This window comes from Tursiops truncatus, chromosome 19, assembly GCF_011762595.2.
Source record: "Tursiops truncatus isolate mTurTru1 chromosome 19, mTurTru1.mat.Y, whole genome shotgun sequence".
Taxonomy (NCBI): domain Eukaryota; kingdom Metazoa; phylum Chordata; class Mammalia; order Artiodactyla; family Delphinidae; genus Tursiops; species Tursiops truncatus.
In genome coordinates, this window is record NC_047052.1 from 50,954,952 (window position 1) to 50,974,144 (window position 19,193).

General features: G+C 50.4%; 2 protein-coding genes across 2 annotated transcripts in view; one reads left to right on the forward strand and one right to left on the reverse strand.

Moving 5' to 3' along the window:
• Nucleotides 1-17,227, forward strand: part of LOC101323662 (galactoside alpha-(1,2)-fucosyltransferase 2) — a 29,530-nt gene extending 12,303 nt beyond the window's left edge. Inside the window, exons 2-3 of the mRNA XM_019927236.3 lie at nucleotides 1,469-12,472; nucleotides 16,191-17,227. Of these exons, the coding sequence (XP_019782795.2) occupies nucleotides 12,436-12,472; nucleotides 16,191-17,227 (1,074 nt within the window). The 5' untranslated portion in view covers nucleotides 1,469-12,435. The remainder of the gene's footprint in view (nucleotides 1-1,468; nucleotides 12,473-16,190) is intronic.
• MAMSTR (MEF2 activating motif and SAP domain containing transcriptional regulator) overlaps nucleotides 14,396-19,193 on the reverse strand; it is a 30,067-nt gene continuing 25,269 nt past the window's right edge. The window contains exon 7 of the mRNA XM_073796116.1: nucleotides 14,396-15,604. Coding sequence (XP_073652217.1) covers nucleotides 15,530-15,604 — 75 coding nt within the window. The 3' untranslated portion in view covers nucleotides 14,396-15,529. The remainder of the gene's footprint in view (nucleotides 15,605-19,193) is intronic.

Here is a 19,193-nt window from a genome sequence, read left to right on the forward strand (position 1 = left end):
TATAGGATGCGAATTATAGCTCAGTAAAGCTGTTTTTTAAAAAACCTAGCTCCTGGCACACATACACATGTAGTGAGTATGAGCCATCATCACACACAAAGCAAAAGGTGCTGGGAATTCCCTGGCGGTCCAGTGGTTAGCACTCTGAGCTTCCACTGCAGGGGACACGGGTTCAATCCCTGGTCGGGGAACTAAGATCCTGCGTGCCACGTGGTGTGTCCAAAAAAAAAAAAAAACCCAAAGCAAAGGGTGCTGTTATGTGTGGGCTCTGGGGCACGGACCAGTGGATTTTCACTTTTACATGAGGGTGTGTTGGTCGTGGTTCAAAGAAAAAACACAGCTTGAAGACTCTCCAGGAAATTATAATTTAGGCTGGGTATTATGTGATATTCAGAGATTACTGTTAATATTTAGATCTAGTAACAGCATGGGGTTTGTTATATATTTTTAAATATTCTCACCGGTCGGAGGAGCACCATGAAATGTTTACAGATTGAATGAGGAAGCCTGGGTGAGGTATAGATGCCCAAGACTGGTAGAGCGTTGAAAACAACAATGGGTATGTGGGCCTTTATTGTACTAGTCTGTCTACTTTTCTGCATGTTGTTAAATTTAAATTCCATAATACAGTTTTTAAAAATTTACCAAGGCTCCTTTTTTTGTGCCAGGGGACCAGCTTAAGAGAGGCCCGGCCTCAGTCCCCACCCCATAGGGCTCTCAGTCTGATGGCAGAGGCCACAGGTAACCTTGGGGATAGAGGCTGGAAGGATGTTGGAAGTGGTCCTTTAGTTTACGCTGAGTATCTCCTGCCCAGTGCAGAGCCCGCGGATGGCGGGGCGTCCAGGGAGCTTCCAGCGTTTCACCCTCAGCTCTGGATACCCATGCACCTTCCCTGTGGTCACAAGGGAGCATCCTGTCCACATACCAATATGCAGCCTTGGGCTCCACGTGCAACCTCCAACTCCACGGTCAATAAGCAAAACATGTCCTGGGCTCAGCTACCTATAAACAAGTTTTACAGCTACGTGCGTGTCTGGCAAAATGTTCAAAAGTCATGGGGCTGCGGGACAATCCTCCATCAAGAAACGTCTGGCATCCCAGGCCCTGGTTATGTAATGAGATAGTAGTATCTACAGGCAGACCTCGTTTTATTGTGCTTTGCTTTCTTGCGCTTCAGCAGATACTGCGATTTTTGCACGTGTGGCAACTCTGCATCCGGCAAGTCCATCAGCGCCATTTTTCCAATCGCATTTGCTCGCTTCATGTCTCTGTGTCGCATTTTGGTAGTTCGCGCCACATTTCAAACTTTTTCATTATTATGATGTTTGTTATGGTGATCTGTGATCGCTGATCTTTGATGTTATTATTACAAAAAGATTATGACTCGCTGAAGGCTCAGATGATGGTTAACATCGTTTGGCACTAACGTTTTTTCTTTTTTAGTATTTATTTATTTTGACTGCGCCAGGTCTCAGTTGCGGCACGCGGGATCTTCTCTGCGGCATGCGGGACCTTTTTTAGCTGCAGCGTATGGATTTCTTAGTTGCAGCATGTGGACTCTTAGTTGCGGCATGCAGGCGGGATCTAGTTCCCTGACCACAGATCAAACCTGGGCCCCCTGCATTAGCAGCATGGAGTCTTGCCCACTGGACCACCAGGAAAGCCCCAGCACTAAAGTATTTTTAATTGAGCTATGTACATTTTTTAAGACGTAATGCTATTGCACACTTAATAAATAGACTACAGTATAGTGTAAACATGATTTTACATGTACTTGGAAACCAAAAAACTTGTGTGGCTCGACTTATTGCAATATTCGCTTTACTTCAGTGGTCTCGAACCAAGCCCTCCATATTCCAAGGGGTGTCTGTATACATATGTACAGCCGCCACCTAAACACACGCTATAGATACATACATAGAGGCTGGTGGGTAGTTACTGGCTTCCCTTACATTTCGTGGACATCAGTCCAGGACACGAAGTTCTGAAAATCCTTTCCTTCCTCCCTCCCTCCCTCCCTCCCTCCCTCCCTTCCTTCAACAAATGTGTACAGGGCACCTACTATCTACCAAGAAATGTCCTTGGCAGTGAGGACACAGTAGGGGGCAAAACAGACATGCTCCCACCTCTCAGGGAACTGCCACCTTAATGCTGTGTAACAAACCACCCTGAAACAGAATGGCTTCAACTGCAGAATGTATTGTTTCTAAGTTATAGGGATTGACTGGGTGGTCCTTCTCTCCATGAGAGGTCATCTGAGGTCTCTCATGCAGCTGCCTTCAATGGGGAGCTTGGTTGGGACACTTGGGTCCCCTCCCTGTGGCCTCTCTCCTGAAGGATAGGTGGGCTTCCTCACAGCATGGCAGCTGCATTTCAAGAGAACACGGATCAGTGTTTGAGGAAGTGCAGAAGGTGTCTGTGCACGACCCTCTTTAGGGTCAGTACCATTGCAGAGGGGGTTAGACTCACAGTCACTGCTTACTAGTAATGGTCCACCCGCTGGTACCTCTCCCATGGGGCCTCACTGCTTATCCACAGCAATCTTCTGAAGCAGGTGCCAGGCTATTTTGCAGGCCAGGGAAAGTTCCTCTCTCACCCAGAGTCCCCGAGCTTACATGTGGCACAGTCAGGATTCCAACCTGGGCCCGTGACACCCAGTGTGCCCCTCTTCTGTACTGCTTCCCACTTCTGTGCAGCTAGCCCCACGCAGGTGACGGCCACTTTCAGGTTTGTTAAGTAGGGGTTGGGCTGAAGGATGGCAAGGAGCCAGGGTCCCCGAACATCACGTCCTGGGTTCCAATCCCCCTCTGCCCACCTCAGCTGTGGGCTCCCAGGAAGGGCATGAATTCTCTACCTCGGTTTCTCCATCTCTAAGGGCAAGAGGTTCACAAGAGTACTTGCTGTGTAGGCGTTGGGCACCCCTGTATTTATTCAACACAAACTTTGTTTTTTGAGTTTTATTTTATTTTATTTTTTCACATCTTTATTGGAGTATAATTGCTTTACAATGTTGTGTTAGTTTCTACTGTATAACAAAGTGAATCAGCTATACATAAACATATATCCCCAGCAATAGGGCTCCTGCGTTCAGGGGCCTACAGCCACTGTAGATATTATGATTCCATTATTATTGTTTCATTATCATTCAAGGTGCAGTATAAATATAAAACAGAGGGTTATGGAGGTTCTTCGTGGCTCAAGAAGTCAGACTAAGCATTTTTTTTTAAATTTTATTTATTTTTGGCTGTGTTCAGTCTTCTTTGCTGTGCACAGGCTTTCTCTAGTTGTAGCGAGCAGGGGCTACTCTTCGTTGTGGTGCGCGATGAGAACATCGCAGTGGCTTCTCTTGCTGTGGAGCATGGGCTCTAGCGTGCGGGCTTCAGTAGTTGCAACACGCGGGCTCAGTAGTCGTGGTGCACGGACTTAGTTGCTCCGCGGCATGTGGGATCTTCCCGGAGCAGGGCTTGAACCCACGTCCCCTGCATTGGCAGGCGGATTCTTAACCACTGCGCCACCAGGGAAGTCCCTTTCTTTGGCTTTTATTTGGCTTATTGTCTATCTCCCCAGTAGAATGTAAACTACATGAGAGAAGACCCTTGTCTGTTTTGTTCACTGCTGTGTCTTCAACACCTAGAACAGCATCTGGCACTTAGTAGACACTCAACAAATATTTGTGGAATGAATGACTATCACCAGACAACTACATCCTTTCTTGAGCTCATGAGGAACTTTACAGAGCTCTATTCAGAGGACCCACCTGACCTACAGTTCTCCATAATCAAGTTTCTTAGGGCAAAGGAATCTATGGAGTCAAGATAATAAGATCATCCCGGTTGGACCTGTCTCTGATGAGTTCCCATGAAAGACTAAGGAAAGCCAGCTCCGGCAGCCAACACACTACACACATGTACTACCATGAAACAGCCAAAATTTTGAGGTGTGTAAATCAGACAGAATTCAGCTTCCAAAAGGCAGCTCAGGGTGACATTGAGAGCTGAACAAACGGACTGATTGAAAGTCAAATGTAATAAAACTATAGAACATGTAGTAGACGGAAAAATGCCCCTCACCCTCCTGCTCAGACGTCCACATCCAAATCCCTGGAACTTGTGAATATGTCACTTGAAGTGGCAAAAAGGACTGTATCTGTGTGTTTATGAACTGTGTCACAATGAGTCGTGGTCCTAAAAACTGAAAAGAACACAGGCCTAGAAAAGTCACATTGTTGAGGTGTGTGGGCTTTTTTTTTAAAATAAATTTATTTATTTTATTTATTTTTGGCTGCATTGGGTCTTCGTTGCTGCACGCGGGCTTTCTCTAGGTGCAGAGAGCGGGGGCTTCTCTTGTTGTGGAGCATGAGCTCTAGGCACATGGGCTTCAGTAGTTGCGGCACGCAGGCTCAGTAGTTGTGGCTCGTGGGCTCTAGAGTGCAGGCTCAGTAGTTTTAGTGCACGGACTTAGTTGCTCTGCGGCATGTGGGATCTTCCCAGACCTGGGCTCGAACCCGTGTCCCCTGCATTGGCAGGCAGATTCTCAACCACTGCACCACCAGGGAAGCCCCAAGAAGTCAGACCTTGATACCCAAATTGCAAAGGCACTGGCCAGGCAAGGGCAAGAGAGGATTTGGGTATGAGTGACTTGGATTGAAACCTGCCTCTGTGTCACCTTCTCTGTGTGACCTTGGGCTTTCTCCTTGGCATTCTGAGCTGGGGTGTCTGAAAAGAGCAACGCAGAAGTCGAAGCAAGACACCTGGCTGCTGAGGCTTGGGGAAGTGTGCGAGGAACTTACATCGAGGCCAGGCTGGGCAGAGGAGGGTTAGGGCCAGTAAGATTGACGCCGAAAACTCAGCTTCTGTGCACGGAATCGAATCAAATCTCAGAGACAGAGTTTTGGGTGAAGTATTAGAAAAGAATAGCTTTATTGCTTTGCCAGGCAAAGGGGGACACAGTGGGCTTGCGCATCTCAAAACGGTGTGTCCCAACCCGGGGGATTCGGGTGAGCAGTTTTCTAGCAATGGTTCAAGGGCAGCGTTGTTGAGAAGGATTAGGGTGTGTGAAGGGCCTGCACTCCTTTGATCTGGTCTCAGGTGGTCTCCTGATGAGATTTTCTGGTTCTTTTAATCTGGCCTCAGGTGGTCTTCTCTGGAATGAAGAATGCTAACATCTTCCATTTTGGGTGGGTTTTAGTTCTGTAAACAGCTCAAAGGTATTGTTATGTGTATCCCTTGAGGGGGAACCAGGACACTGCCCCAAGGCTGCACTATTGTTTCTAGACTATTCCTCCCTTGTCTCTGCATCCCCTCCCTTCCCTGATTAGCATCTGTTTGAACCTGCCCTTTGGAACGGCAGGGAAGGGATCACAGAAAGGCTTTTGTGCCCAGGAGCCCCACAGGGTCCTGCTTGGTTTCAACATCACAACTGATAATGGCAATAATCAATTTGCCACTTTAAAGTATACGATACAGTGATTTTTAGCACACTCATAGTCTTGTACAAGCATCAGTACTATCAAATTCCAGAACATTCCCATTCCCTCAAAAAGAAACCGGTGGGCGCAGTGGTTGAGAGTCCGCCTGCCGAAGCAGGGGACGCGGGTTCGTGCCCCGGTCCGGGAAGATTCCACATGCCGCGGAGCGGCTGCGCCCGTGAGCCATGGCCGCTGAGCCTGCGCGTCCGGAGCCGCAGTCATTCCCTATTCCCTGCCTTCCCCAGCCCCTGACAACCACTGACCTACTTTCTATCCCTCTTGGTTTGCCCATTCTGGACATTTCATATAGATATTCATACACTATGAAGCCATTGGTCATGGTGGGAGTTGTTACACTGCGGAAATTGACAGTTGCTACCAAGAAGGGTTTTCTTCTGCAGAGAGCTGGTGCTGCTAAGATAGGAGAGCAGAAGGGTTAAAGACAACAGTTCTCAAATGAGGAGTACTGTCCCCCAGGGGGAATTTTGGGAATCCATGGGGACATTTTTTAGCTGTTACAATGGTTTTCCGACACTAGCACAGCACTTAGTGACTGAGGGCCAGGACTACTGAAAGTTACAAGGGGAAGAATCAACCTGCATCCCCACGGCTTTTGAACAACTGTTAGACATTCGTACAGCTGAAAAATCTGTTTATACGTTTCTGAGCCCTGAATCCGCTTTGCATGTATTATAGGTAATTCCACCCACCCCTGCTTCTTTTTTCCACGTCACTGAATCGTTGGGGGAAACCGGGTCATTTGTCTTGTAGACTGTGTCCCACTTTCTGGACTTGGTCAATTCCATCCTCGTGGTGTTGATTCACTGGCAACTTTATCCTCCTTCCTCCTATTTTCTGAAAACTGGCAATTACAGTGAGAGGCTTGATAGGATTCAGGTTTTTTTTTTGTTTGTTTTTTGTTTTGGCAAGGGAAGGCTGAGGGGGGCATTTGTAGATGGTGCAGGGACCTCCTGTCACTTCACGGGGTAGAGGTGCTGCTTGTTCCTCTTTCAGTGTTAGGACTGCTGGGGGCTCTGCTGATGCCTGCCCCACCCCTCCCCAGTAAAATTCTTCATCAGTCTTGCGCCTGAGTGTGGCAGAAGCATTGCCTGGACCCATGATACACCATTAATGTTATCGAGTGAATCGGGTCCCGCTGCTCGCCACTTACAAAATCAATACAAACGTTGACAGCAAAGGAAAGGTGCCTTTAATCAGAGTGCTGGCAATCTGGGGAGATGGTGGACTCAGTGTCCCCCCAAAAACCACTTCTGAAGATTCTGCCATGAAACTTGTAAGGGAAAGAGGGAAGTAGTCCCAGTTAATCATTGAGATGGGGGTCAGAGTCATCACCATCATCCAGCTGTGTGCAGGCTTGTGGACTCTCGTAATCTTCCTCTAGATGTTATCTTGTTCACACAGTTTGGTCACACAGTTTGTTCAGGAGATTACTGAAGGGGAAGCTAGGGGAGAGATCTGGTCATCTGTTAATTCTTCATTTCTACTTCTTTGATCCACGGAAAGAACCAACAAGTTAGGCAGAGTATTATGCGATTAAAAGACGTGAAAGGTGTACTTGGGCTGGAGAGGAGTTGAGCATGAGGATGCCTGAGTTTAAAAATTAATTATAATATAGCTTTGCTAAAGTGACAGGGAAGGGCTTCGCTGGTGGCGCAGTGGTTAAGAATCCGTCTGCCAATGCAGGGGTCACGGGTTCGAGCCCTGGCCCGGGAAGATCCCACATGCCGCGGGGCTACTAAGCCCGTGTGCCACAACTACTGAGCCTGTGCTCTAGAACCCGCGAGCCACAACTACTGAAGCCCGTGCGCCACAATTAGGGAAGCCCGCGCGCCTAGAGCTGGTGCTCTGCAACAAGGGAAGCCACCACAGTGAGAAGCCTTCGCACCGCAACGAAGAGTAGCCCCATGCTCGCTGCAACTAGAGAAAGCCTGCGCACAGCAACGAAGACCCAACACCACCAAAAATAAATAAATAAAATAGATAAATTAAAATAAATAAGTAAAGTGAGAGGGAAAGGGGCTGAGGGTAGTTTCCTGCAAAATGCTTGCTCACACCTGGACCCATAACATACCATTAAGAGATGCAAAACGGTCATTTCCTAAGGGAATCTTTGTTGAAATAAGGGAAACTGAGAAGCGTTGCTACTTGCCAAGTGTTTTCCAAGATTCCGTCCTGCCTGGTTTCATATTCCAGCTTCTCCAACTCTCTAGCCATGTGGCCTTGGGCAAGTTACTTCGCCTCTCTGTGTCTCGGTTTTCCTCTCTGTACCATGAGAGGGTGCCCCTCTCAAGGAATTGTGAAGATGGGATGAGTTTGGTTGGCCAGGTAAGTGCTAACAGTTGTTGGCCAAGCTAAATAAATGTAGGACGCTGAGACGACTGAGCCGGGAAGAGCCGGGCCCAGCAGAACTCTGTTTCCCCTCCTCCAGGCAGCCTTCTGGGCCAGCGTCCTGGCAGCGCCCAGGGAAGAGGGAGGGGCTCCGGGCTCACCTGGCTCCAGCTCCCGCCTCCCTCGGGCTCCTGGTAGATCCTGGGCGGGTTTCGGCCACAGGTGCTGGGAGGTTCGGGAGATTCTGATTGAGAAGTCAACCCGAGGGAACAGAATGCACTGAGCTGCTCGCGGAGCCACTTTGTCGTCCAGCCAGAACCAGGTGAGAGATGGCGACTGGGAGTTCTCCCTGCACCTGCAGCACACTTGTGTTTGCACACACACACACACACACACACACACGCACGCACGCACGCGCGCACACACACACACACACACACACACCACAGAGAGCTGAGAAGAGACTTGATCCCAGGGATTCAGCGGCAAGTGGAGACTCAGTTCGCCGGGGCGTCTCCGGAAGCAGAGGGTCCATCCCTCCCAGCCCAGGCGTCCACCGCCTCTGCCCCCCAGCACACCGGCCACCTGACCTCTCCGTCAGCCCCCAAGCCAGCCGCCCTCCTCGGCTCCCATCACCTTCCTTCCTGGCAAATCTATTACTTGACCTCACCTCCATCCCCTCTGTCACCACCCCTCTCCCCTGCCCCACCGAAGGCCACCAGCTCCCTCCCTCCCTCCCGTCACCCGGTTCCCCGGAACCGAGGCAAACTGAGAACGAAAGGCCAGGATGGGGCCCGCAGTAACTGGAATGTGCTGGTCCCACACGGTAGGCTGCTCGCCGACCCCCGAGAGACGGACGGCAGGACCCTGGTCAGAGAGTCCGGGCTGCAGGCTCCAGCCCCAGGCAAGCCCCCCGCCGGGGAGGTGAGCGGATCCCTGACTCCCTGGATTCTATCCTAAGTCACCGTTTCCATTCTAGGCCGAGCAGAACGCTGGGGATTTCAAAGTGGTAGCCTCACGTTGTTGTCTTAAGCTCTTCCTCAGCGTTGTGATTATAGGGTGAATTTCGGTGACAGGGATGGACAGGGCAAAGCTGCCCGTGCCCGGCGGCGTGGGTGTGGAGGGGATCCTGCAGCTGGGCAGGGACTGAGCTCAAGGAATCGGACACGCAAATTACAGGGTGTGATGGGACTGGGTTTCAGGTTGGGGAGAGTCGGGGTTTTGAGCAGAGGAGCCGGTAGGGTGAGCTCTCACGTGGGGACAGATGGCGGGGGGGAGGGGAGGCACGGAGGCTCCGGCCAGACTCCAAGAGGGGAGGGGATGAGGCCAGGCCTGGGACAGAGGGAAGTGGACGAGAATGAGAAAGTCTAAAAGAAGCTATCAGCAGATTTGGGTGGCCCCACTTTTCTGAGGGACTTGGAGGCAGAATCCCCCTGCCAAGTTAGGGCAACCCCTCACGGGATGACTCCCAGGGGACCGGGACGGGGGAGGGGGGGAGCGAGGGACCTTGACTCCTCCTCTCACCCCTCCCTGAAGGGTGTGATGCAGCTGGAAGGACTGAGGGCAGGTAAGGAGATGGACTTCCTGACCTCAGAGGACTGAAGGGAAAGGCAGACTCCTCCCCTTTGTCAGAAGCTGTGCAGCCTTAAATTCTGAGTGCAGCTGTCGGCTTTCCCCAAGAGCTCACCTCCAATGACCCCGACGATGTCAGGAGGTGCCGATTTCCAGGTCTCCTCCCCCCCACCCCCCGCAGCCCTGGCCTTTCCCCAAACCTGCCACTCACCCGCTCTCTGACCGGTCTCTGAGCCCCAGTTTCCTTAGCTTTTAAGTTGGTGTGTTTACGATCGCAAGATTGTTGTTAAAATTCAGCAAGATAACTGAACTAGGAGGAAGGGGAGTACGACGACAGCAGACAGGACGTTTGGTTCGAGCCCGACATAAATGTGAGTTTGGGGTATTAACCCCGCTCCAGATGAAAGGAACAGCCCGTGTGGTCCAGCATTCACTCCACAGCCCTGCAGAGAGGTGCTGTTATTATTATCCCCACTTTTTGGATGACGACACTGAGAGGCCCTTGGTCAAGGTCACACAGCTAATCAGAGACTCTTGCCACACCCCACAGAGCTTCTTTCCAAACCTAAATCTTTCAAAACCTCGCAGCGTGGCCCCCTACTCCCAGACACTGGGTTTCACCCTGTGAGGCTCTCCCCACCTCTTCCTCTTCTCCCCGAAGCCTCGGCCAAGGTCATGGGGTTGAGTTCTGGAGGTCAGTGAGGCTCCTCAGCAGTGGCCAATCCCCCTTCCTGGGTGGGGAGGGGAGAAGCAACCAGGTAGACTGAGAGACATTGTTCTAGAACATTCTGCATTTCCTTTTACCTGGTCTTTCTGTCTGCTGTAAACAAATTTCGAAGGAACATTCAGGGGCACCCGCTGCCGGTCCAGAATTGAAGAGGTTTGATTGTGAAGGTCTGTGCTTTTAATATTCATTTTTTTTAACCTACTAGGTGCTGGGAAATGGAGACCAAAAAAAAACAAGGGGGGGATATAGGAAAATGAATGAGGCAGGGAGATGCTGGCAGGGACTCACTGAGGAGGGAGGAAAAAAAAATGGGGCCAGACAGGGACTGCATTCTTACCGCGTGTATTTCCTGCTATGTGCCGAGCCCAGCTTCCGAGGGCTGTAGGGGACACACAGGGGACAAGATGGACACTGTCCCTTCCTTCACAGGAGGAAGTGTGTAATAAAGACACTGAGACTGAGAGATCTCGAAAGGGGCTGACCTAGAGAGAGAGAGAGAGTTGGGGCAGAGCAGGGGCTGGAGGTGGGACCCAGTCGAGGAAGATCCATCCTGCCCGGCGGCCTTTTTCTCTCTCCCTCTCTGCCTCTCCCTCTGTCTCTTCTGTTGTCATTCTATTCCTGTCTCTGTTTCTTTCTGTGTTTCTCTTTCCCTGCCTCCATCTTTCTCTGTCTCAGTCTCTTTTTGTCTCTCTCTGTCTCTCTCTCTCTGTCCCTGTCTTTTTCTCCATTTCTTTCTACTTCCCTTTCTCTTTTCCTGTCTTTTCCCATCTCTCTCTCTCCCTTCCTTCCTTCTCTCTCTCCCTTCCTTCCCTCCATCCTTCTGCCTTCCTACAAGCATCCCCCTTGGCCCCCGTTGTTCCATGTCCCAAGCTCGGCAAATCTGGAGCCAGACAGAGGCTCCAAGTCTTCTCCTTGCCCTTCAAGCTGGAGGAAGGAAGAGAAAACCGTGGTGGGGAGAAGGCAGAGGCCACTCCACAAGGAGCTTTCCTCCTCCTCCCTCGATGCTCTCTCTTCCTTCCTCCAGCTTTCCAGTCCTCAGAGGGTTCCTCTCCCCCGTCAGGGGCAGAGTCTGAGGAATCCTGTGGGGATCTGGACCCGAATGAAAGTGCTGTCCTCTCCAAGTCCCCGAGTCAAGTACATTCCATGCAGGGCTGAGTGAGCGGAGGCTTCACTTTCAGTGGCCTTGAGAAAGCGGCCTTATCTGGAGCTTGTGCTCAATAAGGCTGAGACTTTCGTGAGCCAAAACCGAGCTTTGAAATAAACCTTATTCACCAAACCCAGCCTTCCTGGCTCCTTCCTTTCAATGCGGAAGGGGCTAGAGGAGGTTGGACCACCCAGAAGTCTATTTCTGGTTGTGTCCGACACCTGGGGGCACCCAAAGGTCCCACACCCCCAGCTGAGTTGGTTCAATTCAAATCCAGGCATCTAGTTGACAAGGCTGAGTCTCTTCTGCAAAGAGAACCCTCCTGTGATCTTAATGGACTCGGAGGGTTTCGGAGGCTTATAGATCAGAAGCAGGGATGTTGCTACCTTAGGTCTCGTGCTAACTTTTCTCAACTATAATGAACCCTAAAGGACCACACCGGCATAGCTTCTGGAAGCTTCCCAGCTTCAATCAGGTCACAGCTAGCTGGATGTAGCCCCAGGGTTCCCTTCTTAATGGCCATTTGGTTCAACAGTTTGACCAGGAACACGAGCTCTAGACCAAACCAAACAGAAACCTTTATCTCTAACCTACTTTGGTGCAGAGCTTCCAGGATAAGCTGCGATTAAAGCCTGCTCAGGAGGAAGGGTTTTTTTTTAACCTGGGTGGGAACCTCATATTCACAGAGAAGGAGGGGGGAAGTCTTTGGAAGAGCTGAGAGAACAGAAAGCCATCTTTCCTGGGACTCCTCCCAGATATCGGCATTCCCATTCGCTCAGAGTCCAAGCTTGCTGAGTCAGGGGCCAGACCTGGACTTTCCCTGCGGCGACATGTGTTGGTCCAGCCTAGACTGCAGAAGGACAAAGCCCCGCAATCATGTCTAGATGGGGTCTTGGCAACAGTAAGGTGTTAACTGTGATGACGTTAAGTAAGGATTCTTCTGCTTTTCCTTGCTGCCTTCTAGCCACGTAATGGGGAGTCAGAACCAATTCATTTCCTGCTTTTCGTTACTTGTGCTCTGCAACCTCATCCTTTTGGGGCCTTTGATTCGTTCTAAACAATCTCAGCCAATAGCTTAATTAACTGCTTCACTCTACAAACCACCGCGTCAAGATTTATGACCCAAGATGGGGAATCCTCAGTGCCCTGGACCTCCTATAACGATGTCGCAGGAGAATGTGGTGTGAGAGGATTGTCACATCCCAGGTCTCGGGTGAGTCTCTGGGACGAGCCACCAAGTGAGGGTCCTTGGCTTTGCACAGGAAAGAATTCAAGAGCAGGCCATAGTAAAGTGAAAGCAAGTTTATTTAGAGAGATACACATTCCATAGGCAGAATGCAGACCATCTCAGAAGGTGTGAGTGGCCCCAAGATATGGGGTGGTTAGTTTTTATGGGCTGGGAAATTTCACAGGCTAAGAAGTGGGAGGATTATTCCATCTATTTTGGAGAAGGGACAGAGAGTTCTAGGAACTGGACCATCGCCCGCTTTTTGGGCTTTTATGGTCAGCCTCGGAACTGTCGTGGCCCCTGTGGGTGTGTCATTTAGCATATGCTAATGTATTACAATGAGCATAGAATGAGGCTCAGGGTCTACTGGAAGTTGAATCTTCTGCCATCTTGGACCTAACTGGTTCTAACCAGTTTTTTTTTTTTTTTTTTTTTTTTTTTTTTTTTTTTTGCGGTACGCGGGCCTCTCACTGCTGTGGCCTCTCCCGTTGCGGAGCACAGGCTCCGGACGCACAGGCTCAGCGGTCACGGCTCACGGGCCCAGCCACTCCGCAGCATGTGGGATCTTCCCGGACCGGGGCACGAACCCGCGTCTCCTGCATCGGCAGGCGGACTCTCAACCACGGCGCCACCAGGGAAGCCCCTAACCACACCCTGTTTTTCTCAATGGCTGTGTCATTCTTTAATGACATTCTTTAAGGGTGTGCCCTGCCCCCTTCCCTCCTGTCTCAATACCATAGTGAGTCCCATGTGTTTTCAGGAGGCCTGTTCTATGCAACCACCCTAACTCCTGGAACTAGCTTCTGTTGTAACCAGAGTTGAAAGGAACAGGTTGTATTGTTCAAATATAAGCAGATTTTCTGGGATTTCTTGATCAGGAGTTGAAGTTCCTTTGAGGTGTCTGCACATCTCTTCAGGTATCTTCTGGTTACTGGCTTCCTCTGCTTCAGCCTGCACTGATATGTCCCAGCCACACCTACCCCTACTCTCCCTTTCAAGATTACCTGCTGTGGTGTCGCAGAATGATCTTCGGTCTTTGTCCCCAGTTCCTGGCACATAACACCTAATATCCTTGGCATTTTCTCATTGATAAGTGATAGGACTTGATGAGGCAACTGTTGCCAGGCCTCTAGATGGCTTCAGGATGACAGCTGGTCAGCAGAAAGACCAAGCCTTCATTAGAGGATTGGCCCTTTTCAGCTCTGAGGAGGGGAGACGGACCAGAGATTGAGCAAATCACCAGTGGCCAAATGATTTAATCAATCGCACCTACATAATGATACCTCCACAAAACCCCTAAACAGTGGGTTTCAGGAAGCCTCTGAGTTAGCAAATGTGAGCTAGGAGGGTGTTCTACCCCAAATCCAAGGGGACAGAAGCCCTGTGCTCAGACCCTCTGGACCTCCTCCTGTGGGCCTCTTCTGACTACTCATTTGTCTCCCTTATAATTAACTAGTAAACATAAGTAAAGTGTCTTCCTGAGTTCTGTGAGCCATTCTAGCAAATTATCGAGCCTGGTAGTTTCCTGGTCATGGGAATCCCCGATCTATGACTGGTCAGTCAGAGTATGAATGGCCCTGGACTTGTGACTGGTGTCTGAGGTTGGAGGCAGTCTTCTGGAGCTGAACTGTTTCACTTGTGGGATCTGATACTAAAGTCCAGGAAGACAGTGTCAGATTTGACTTGAATTGTTGGACACCCGAATGGCCTCAGGAGGAAAAAACTCTCACCTACCAACTGCCTTCTGAGCCTTTTAATAAAAATACTCAAGGGCTTCTCTGGTGGCTCAGTGGTTGAGAGTCCGCCTGCCGATGCAGGGGACATGGGTTCGTGCCCCGGTCTGGGAAGATCCCACATGCCGCGAAGCGGCTGGGCCCATGAGCCATGGCCGCTGAGCCTGCACGTCCGGAGCCTGTGCTCTGCAATGGGAGAGGCCACAACAGTGAGAGGCCCGCGTACCGCAAAAAAAAAAAAAAAAAAAAAAAAAAATACTCAAAAGAGTGAATTGGCCAACTCGTCTTTTAGAGCCAGCCTACACCTGTCAAGACCTTAACCAAGGAAAGGAGAAGCCACTGTGGAGCCAGGCATCTATCTCAAGTTCAGTCATCTCTGGCCGGGAGGGTGGACAGGTCAAGCTCTTGATGAGCAGGGCAATTTCCCATCAAAGGGGATATAGATAGGCAGGGCATGCAGAGATGGACATCTCTAGAAACTGGATCCCGGGCTTCCCTGGTGACGCAGTGGTGGAGAATCCGCCTGCCAATGCAGGGGACACGGGTTCAATCCCTGGTCTGAGAAGAGCCCACATGCCACAGAGCAACTAAGCCGGAGCGCCACAACTACTGAAGCCCGCGCGCCAAGAGCCCGTGCTCCGCAACAAGAGAAGCCACCGCAATGAGAAGCCCGCACACCGCAAAGAGTAGCCCCTGCTCGCTGCAACTAGGGAAAGCCTGTGCACGGCAACGAAGACCCAACACAGCCAAAAAAATAAAAACAAATAAATAAATTTATAAAAAAAAAAGAAACTGGATCCCCGGTAAATAGTAGGTTCGTACACTTGAACTCATTATATATAGACAGCTACACATGTATACTTACAGTCTATAAACACCCACATTTCAACATACAATGTGTATACACGTAATGTATGCATAGCGTCACGTATACACACATGCTATCTGTGCACCGTCACCTGCACACCATATATGTAGTACACACCCCTATATGTACACAATACAATTAGCACTCAGAGATATTTTGAGTTTGGTTTCAGACCACCACAATACAGCGAATATTACAACAAAGTCACACAATTTTTTTTGGTTTCCCAGTGCATATAAAAGTTGTGTTTACCCTGTACTGTAGTCTATTAAATGTGCAATAGCTTTATATCTAAAAAAATCCAATGTACATACCTTAATTAAAAACACCTGATTTAAAAAAAAAGACCTGGTGAATGAAAAATAAATACTGTATTAGAGTTAAAAAAACAAAAACAACAACAAAATACCTGGATGCAGGACTTCCCTGATGGTCCAGTGGTTAAGACCGTGCTGCCACTGCAGGGGGCGCAGGTTGCATCCGTGGTGGGGGAAGTAAGATCCCACACGCCGTGCGCTGTGGCCAAAAGATAAAAAAAAAAGAAGAAGAAAACAACTTCATCAGTCTAGACACTTAAGATCTGCATACTTTATGTGTGAAATAAAAATTTTAAAAAACGCCTGATTGCTAAAAAATGCTAACCATCATCTGAAAATGCAGGCTTGCCACAAACCTTCAATTTGTAAAGAATGCAGTATCTGCGAAGTGCAATAGAATCAGGTGTACGTGTATATACACAACCGTGCAATACAATGTACACATGTCCATTCACCTGCACACAATTCCACACTCACATACGTACACAGCATATAAATACCCATATCTACTCATACAACGCACATGCCATGGGTGTCTATATACACATGTAAACATGCACATATGAGTCCAGTGGAGACACAGCCACATAACACACACTCCAGAGCTGTACCTGCATACATGTAACCCGAGTATTCACACTCATTTCCATGCGCATGCAAAGCAGACCCACACGTACATACGTCCACGCGATGTCTGCCCGGACAACTGCGCCGCCAGCTTCATGCACTAGCCCATGGCCTCCGTCCCCTGAGCTAACCGTTTCCTGCTCTCCCTCTCCTAACAGCCATGCTCAGCACACAGGCACCTTTCTTCTTCCCCACGGCCCCCTTCATCCTCTTTGTCTTCACGGCTTCCACCGTATTTCACCTTCAGCAGAGGCTAGTGAAGATTCAGCCCACATGGGAGTTACAGACGCTGGAGCTAGCAACCGAGGAATCTCCCTCGAGCCCCCAGCGGAGCCCCCGGCCAAAGGGCATGTGGACGATCAATGCCATAGGCCGCCTGGGGAACCAGATGGGGGAGTACGCCACCCTGTACGCCCTGGCCAAGATGAATGGGCGGCCGGCCTTCATCCCGCCCCAGATGCACAGCACGCTGGCCCCCATCTTCAGAATCACCCTCCCCGTCCTGCACGACACCACGGCCAGCAGGATCCCCTGGCAGAACTACCCCCTGAACGACTGGATGGAAGAGCGGTACCGACACATCCCGGGAGAGTACGTGCGCCTCACCGGCTACCCCTGCTCGTGGACCTTCTACCACCACCTCCGCGCCGAGATCCTCCAGGAGTTCACCCTGCACGACCACGTGCGTGAGGAGGCCCAGAATTTTCTGCGGGGTCTGCAGGTGAATGGGAGCCGGCCGAGCACCTACGTAGGGGTCCACGTGCGCCGGGGGGACTACGTCCACGTTATGCCCAACGTGTGGAAGGGCGTGGTGGCCGACCGGGGCTACCTGCAGCAGGCCCTGGACTGGTTCCGGGCTCGCTACCGCTCCCCCATCTTCGTGGTCACCAGCAACGGCATGGCCTGGTGTCGGGAAAATATTGAGGCCTCCCGTGGGGATGTGGTCTTTGCCGGCAATGGCATTGAGGGCTCACCCGCCAAGGACTTTGCATTGCTCACGCAATGTAATCACACCATCATGACCATTGGGACGTTTGGGATCTGGGCCGCCTACCTCGCAGGTGGAGAGACCATCTACCTGGCCAATTATACCCTCCCAGACTCTCCCTTCCTCAAAGTCTTTAAGCCAGAGGCAGCCTTCCTGCCAGATTGGACTGGGATCGCGGCAGACCTGTCCCCACTCCTCAAGCACTGATGTTAGCTGGTCCATCAGCACTCCATTCCCCTCTTCTGGATCCCCCAAGATCTGTTCCAAGGTATGAGAAGCACATTATTACATGTTCCAGAACACTGCCCTCTTGTACCATAATGCTTCAGGCTGCAAGTAACAGAAGTCCCAACTAACTTGTTTAAATAACATGTTCATGTGTCTCACACAACAGGACCAGAGGTGGCACATCTCCAGGGTTAATTTAGCAGCTCAACCAGACCCCAGTTCTGGGACTTCCCTGGTGGCGCAGTGGTTAGGGGTCTGCCTACCAATGCAGGGGACATGGGTTCGAGCCCTGGTCCAGGAAAATCCCACATGCTGCTGGAGCAGCTAAGCCAGTGCACCACAACTACTGAGCTTGTGCTCTAGAGCCCGCGAGCCACAACTACTGAGCCTGTGCACCACAACTACTGAAGCCTGCGCGCCTAGAGTCCGTGCTCCGCAACGAGAAGCCACCGCAATGAGAAGCCCACGCATGACAGCAAAGAGTAGCCCCTGCTCACCGCAACCACAGAAAGCCCGTGCACAGCAACGAAGACCTAAAGCAGCCAAAAATAAATAAATAAAATAAATATTTTTTTAAATAAAAATAAGTCAAAAAAAAAAAAAAGACCCCAGTTCTATCCATCTTGTTGAGCTGCCATAATCTCTTAAATCAGCTCCCACGTGCTCCCCGTGGTCCCAAGAAAGCTGCCACCTACTCAGGTGTCACACAGATATCCTTTTCCCAAGGCAGCAAAAAGAGGTTTGTTCTTATCTTAGGTCCCTTCTGAAGAGTGTGGGAAACCTTCCAAATCCTCCAGCAACTGGCCCCATGTCTCATTGACCAGAACTGTGTCACATGCCCCCTGACCCCTTGTAAGGCATGGTGAATGAGAGCCTGGGATTGACTTAGCTTCAGATCAATAAATCTTTGCCCCCTGCAGCTGGGGAGTTGATCAGCTTCCTCTGAAGGACATGGTGGCTTGCAGTAAGAAAATTGGGGTGCTCTTACCAAGGAAGAAGGGAGGAATGTCTGTAGGGTGCAAAACAGGGAAGCCCTGGATTATTGTGCAAGTTGGTCACTACACAAAGGTCCCTAGACAAGGAGGCAAGTGGGGCTTAACTAGAGCCTACAGTCTGCTCTCCAAGCCATGTGTCCCTGGGACTGTGTCCACCCAGAGGACTCACTTTTTTCTAATTAGTCCATCCAGAGTGGGGACCTTTTGCCCAGTTTTTACAAGAGAGCCATATTGGCTAGTAGTTGGTGTGAATCCAAGACCTTGTGCCCCACCTCTGCAACCCTGGCTTCTGGGGACCACGACGATTATTGTTGAGAACTCAGAGACCAGCATGGCTCAATGAACTTGACGAGAGTCTATTCATTCTTTTAGTAAATACCTGTAGTGATGAACCTAACACGATCCCTGCTCTCAGGGACTGCGTTAACAAAACATAGTGGCTTCAAGTGACAGCAATTCATTCTTTCCCACCAGTCTGTGGGCTGCTGGGTGATTCTCTGCTCCAGTGCAACGCTGGCTGGGTGCTGTTACGCAGCTGCACTTAGTGGTGCTCATTTGGAATATCCTGCAAGACAGGATAGCTTGGACTCCCTCACAACATGGCTTTCAAGCTGTTTGCTGAAACACTTACTCTTGGAGTCCTCAGTCGTCATCATCATGTAAGAAGTCCAGCCACCTGAAGCGACCATGCTGTGAGGAGGCCCAAACTCAGTGAGAGGCCACAGAGGAACAGTCTTAGCTGAGGCCAGCTTCAAGTCATCCCAGCCCACACATCAGACATGTGAGTGTAGAAGCCTCCAGATGATTCCACAGTTGTTCCAGTCAACCTAGCGTTTAGAGTGATCCAGCCGAGGTTCCCGACAACATGTCGCAGAGACAAGCCATATTCCTGATTCACAGATTCTGTGAGCACAGCACTCTGATTGTTTTGTGCCACTAAGTTTGGGGAT